The sequence below is a fragment of the Penaeus vannamei genome, unplaced genomic scaffold, assembly GCF_042767895.1.
Source record: "Penaeus vannamei isolate JL-2024 unplaced genomic scaffold, ASM4276789v1 unanchor4815, whole genome shotgun sequence".
Taxonomy (NCBI): Eukaryota; Metazoa; Arthropoda; class Malacostraca; order Decapoda; family Penaeidae; genus Penaeus; species Penaeus vannamei.
Genome location: NW_027217794.1, coordinates 3,292 through 7,500, shown reverse-complemented (window position 1 = coordinate 7,500; position 4,209 = coordinate 3,292). Strand labels below are relative to the sequence as shown.

At 41.4% G+C, this 4,209-nt stretch overlaps 1 protein-coding gene across 1 annotated transcript in view; it reads right to left on the bottom strand.

The window, feature by feature from the left end:
• Positions 1 to 4,002, bottom strand: part of LOC113827156 (Kv channel-interacting protein 4) — a 5,067-nt gene extending 1,065 nt beyond the window's left edge. The window contains exons 1-4 of the mRNA XM_070120361.1: positions 3,864 to 4,002; positions 2,365 to 2,509; positions 1,124 to 1,186; positions 1 to 520 (exon numbers count right to left, since the gene is read on the bottom strand). The exon at positions 1 to 520 is cut by the window's left edge and continues 1,065 nt beyond it. Coding sequence (XP_069976462.1) covers positions 473 to 520; positions 1,124 to 1,186; positions 2,365 to 2,509; positions 3,864 to 3,994 — 387 coding nt within the window. The 5' untranslated portion in view covers positions 3,995 to 4,002 and the 3' untranslated portion in view covers positions 1 to 472. The remainder of the gene's footprint in view (positions 521 to 1,123; positions 1,187 to 2,364; positions 2,510 to 3,863) is intronic.
• Positions 4,003 to 4,209: the final 207 nt, after the last annotated feature.

Sequence of the window (4,209 nt, the reverse complement as noted above, 5' to 3'; positions counted from 1 at the left end):
ACACAGGGAAAATATTTCTCCAGAATATCGTAGCCCTTTCAGCTACGTTGGGACCTGGGCAGGAGGAGGAGGAGGAGGAGGAGGGAAACAGGGAACGTAGACGAGTGAGCGAGGACCCAGCTTTTGAATTCCCCGCCGCCCCTGAGCTCCCCTCGCGAGGACGCCCATCCCCAGCCTCCGTTCCTCTCCCATCTCCGTCCCAGCATCATTCTCCTCGCCTCGAAGGGCCACCCACGTGTCTCACGATCGTCGCCGAGGCTTCCAAAAGGCGAACCCTCGACCCTCTGCTGGCGTCGACGAGGCTCGGCACACTCGACCATCGACCAAGAGAAATATTCGACGAGTTTTAATCATCATCGTGAATCGCCAAACGCTTCGCTATCCTTACTGCGATGAGAAGGACGTCGAGTAGATAAAAAAAAAAAAATAAAAAAAGAACAACGTGGCCAAAAATGGGTTCTCCTTCCTTCTGTTAATGGATCTCGTCAAATATGTTGAGAGATTGGATCACATTCTCGTTCTGAAAAGAGAGAAGAGGGTGGTTTTGTAATCAGATTTATACATGATATTTTTACTACGGCTGTGGTTTAGATATTACAACATTGTATTACGGCAAAGGATATATTCATTGCATTATAGTGTTATGATGATTAATGCATACATTACAGATATAGTTTTACAGCAAATGATATATGAATTACCGCATGATATTACACGAAATAATTCATATCAAAGCATGTTATTACACTAAAGGAAATTACAATATCGCGGCAAATTAAAGATCAGGCAGTAACATTAGACAATCAATAGGAACTCTCCTCCTAATACTGCAATAGGCAATAACCATACTATGAACATATTAAGAGCAATTAACCGTATTCATATTGCCAAATGTATAAAGGTATGAATGAGAATGAATATCTTCGCAATACAAGAGATGTATTTGACCGGTTTCGAATATATCTTCGTCAGAAATACATGAGTATTCAGAATAATACCAGAGGCGATGGAGACTGGTATCACAAGCAAGGAAGCAACAACAACAAAAGCTTCATCATCAGCTGGGGAGTGGGTGTTAGTATTAAAAAAAAGAAAAAAGAAAAAAGAAACTCGAATTGCTTACCTTTGAACAATATTCCATAAACTCGTCCATAGTCACGACGCCATCTTTGTTCAAGTCGAGTTTCTGTAAAAGAAAAAAAAAGTGAAAACCTTACTCGAATTTCGTTAAATGGGCTAGGAAATTATGATGTGAGAAATAAGGTTATTATAAGTTTCAATCCTAAAATCCATTTGCGAATAAACCTGAAGGAAATAATAAATGTATTTGGAATTTCTTTACAAGAGAGAGAGAGAGAGACCAGAAGCAGATTCAGAAGGAGATGAATAAAACGAAGTACGAAGAAAATGATAAATGCCCAAAATGAGAAGAAGTGAGTTGACATAAGTTAAATAAAAGTCACAAAATAGCAAACTCAAACAGCCCCCCCCCCCACTCCCACCTTCAACCTCTCAGAAGCCCTACTATAACTACAACCTCAGCCACAGCTCACACCTCCCCCCCCTCCCACCACACAACTTTTTTCCACCCCCCCCCCTAAAGCATGACTCCATAACCCCCCTCCCCCCACCAAAAATCACTTCCCCAATCTCTCTACCCCACTATTTTACTTTTAACTCCTATACCCCAACCACTTACAACTGACAACCTCGCCAAAACCCAAGCGAAACCTTTTGCCAACCTCTTTATCCTTCTTCAACCCAGAGTTTTCCTGCCGCTAAACTGTCTATCCCCCCCCCCCCCCGCGCCCCCATCTACCAAAACCCACTTTCCTTGGGCTCTCTACCCACCACAAGCCCACCGCCAGAACACGCCTCCCCCACCCTCCCTATTCTACCACCCTAACCCCCCCCCAAAACCCAATTCTCTTACCACACACCCCCACATACCCCAATGAAACCCCACCTCCCCAACCTTCCTCCTCTCCATCCCTACTCCACACCAAACCCTACCTCCCCCTCCCTACCCCCACATACCTCCATCAAACCACACCTCCTCAACCCCCCCTCCTCTCCATCTCCCCAACCCCCCTTCCTCTCCACCCCCACATACCCCCATCAAAGCCAACTCGCCCTCTCCACCCCCACACCCACCCACCAAACCCCACCTCCCCCTCTCCACCCCCCAATCCCCCTGCTCTCCATCCCTACTCCACACCAACCCCCCTTCCTCTCCACCTCCCCCCACATACCCCCACCAAACCCCACATCCCCCTCTCTACCCCCCACATACCCCACCTCCTCCTCTCCACCCCCCACATACCCCCACCAAACCCCACCTGCCCAATCCCCGGCCCCTCTCACCTGGAAGACCTTATCGACATGGTCCACGGCCGTACTGTCATCCACGCAGGGGTTGGCCTGGTCGCCCATGAGGTCATAGATGGAGGTCACGATGTCAATCAGCTCTTCCCGTGTGATGTAGCCATCGTTGTTGATGTCATACAGGCTGTTGGAGGATGTCACAGGATTAGGGTGAAGGAATGGAAGATTTTTTTTATTTATTTATTTATTTTTTATTTTTTAGTTTTTTTAGATTGGTGATCGATATGATGATCGTGTTGGTTTCGAGATGTATTGTTTTCATCGTCATTACCTTTTCTTATAATCATTATCTTCATCATTAATATTTTTCAATAATTTTATTATTATTATAATTGTTATTATTATCATTGTTGCAATCATTATTGTTATTATTATTATCATTATCATTATTATTGTTTATATTACTACTATTATTATCATTATTTTCATTATTATTATTATTATTATTATTATTATTATTATTATTATTATTATTATTATTATTATTATTATTATTATTATTATTATTACTGTCATTATCTCGAGCATCCATGATTGATTTATTTTATTTTCATTGCTATTACCATTATCATTATTATTATTACCATCCTCTGCAACAGAAGCATAACCATCATGAATACCAATATGGACAGTAGGTTATCATTACCATCACATTTATCAGTACTTGCAATACTACTATTTTCCGTAGTATTATCCATGGTATTCGTATGTTCACTACTACTGTTATTTCGAATTGCTTCGTGATACATAACCCTATCTTCAGTGTCATTATATCATATATCATTCTATCACTATTATTGTTATAACCAAAAACTATGTCATCATTACAAGTGGCTATATTATCATTATCGTTATTATCATCATGTCTATTACTACAACAACTACTACTACTGCTGCTAGTATCATGATTATGATCTTGATGAAGATTATGATGATTGATCTTATTATTATCTTTATTGTTAATGTACAGCTACTAACTACACCATAATTATCATCACAACCTGCGTCATTATCTCATTCTTACAAATAACTAAACTGTCATCCTTATAGCGAATTAAAGCAATATCTTGACTTTCCATAACTGCGTAATTATCATATTTATTGCTTAGACCTTAACAGTTATCTCCATTTTAAAGCACTGCACCAGTATTATGAATTATAATCATTACACTATTTCTATCAATAGTAACTAGGGTTTTTAGAGCATCATCATTATCATTATCATTACCATATATATTACAGTTCTGCTTACCAAAATAATAATCATAATAATAATATTAATTATAACTATTATTATTATTCTAATAACTATCATCATTACCATTATAATCATTATAAGTAAAATTATTCATTTCACTACCATTATCACTATTACTCCTACTACTATTACTCATTATTACTATCAACCACAGTGCCATTTTCTCCCTAACCACCTTATTACCATTACCCCCTTTATTACCATGATCAGCACCACTTACTTGAAGATCCAGTTGACTCTCTCCTGCAGCGTCCCCTTCAGGAGCACGGAGAGGCCCATGATGAAGTCTCCGAAGGTGATAGTGCCAGAGCCATCCTGGTCCATCGTGCCAAATACATAGTGGGCGTACATGGCGGAGTCTGAAGGGGTGAGGGAGACGAGGGGGAGGGTGGAGAGAAGGGGAGAGGGTGGGGAGGTGGAAGGGAGGAGGAAGAGAGGAAGGAGAGGGAAGAGGAAGAGGTAGAGGGTGGAGGAGGAGGGTGGAGAGAGGGGGAGAGGGTGGGGAGGTGGAAGGGAGGAGGAAGAGAGGAAGGAGAGGGAGGAGGAAGAGGTAGGGGGTGGATGAT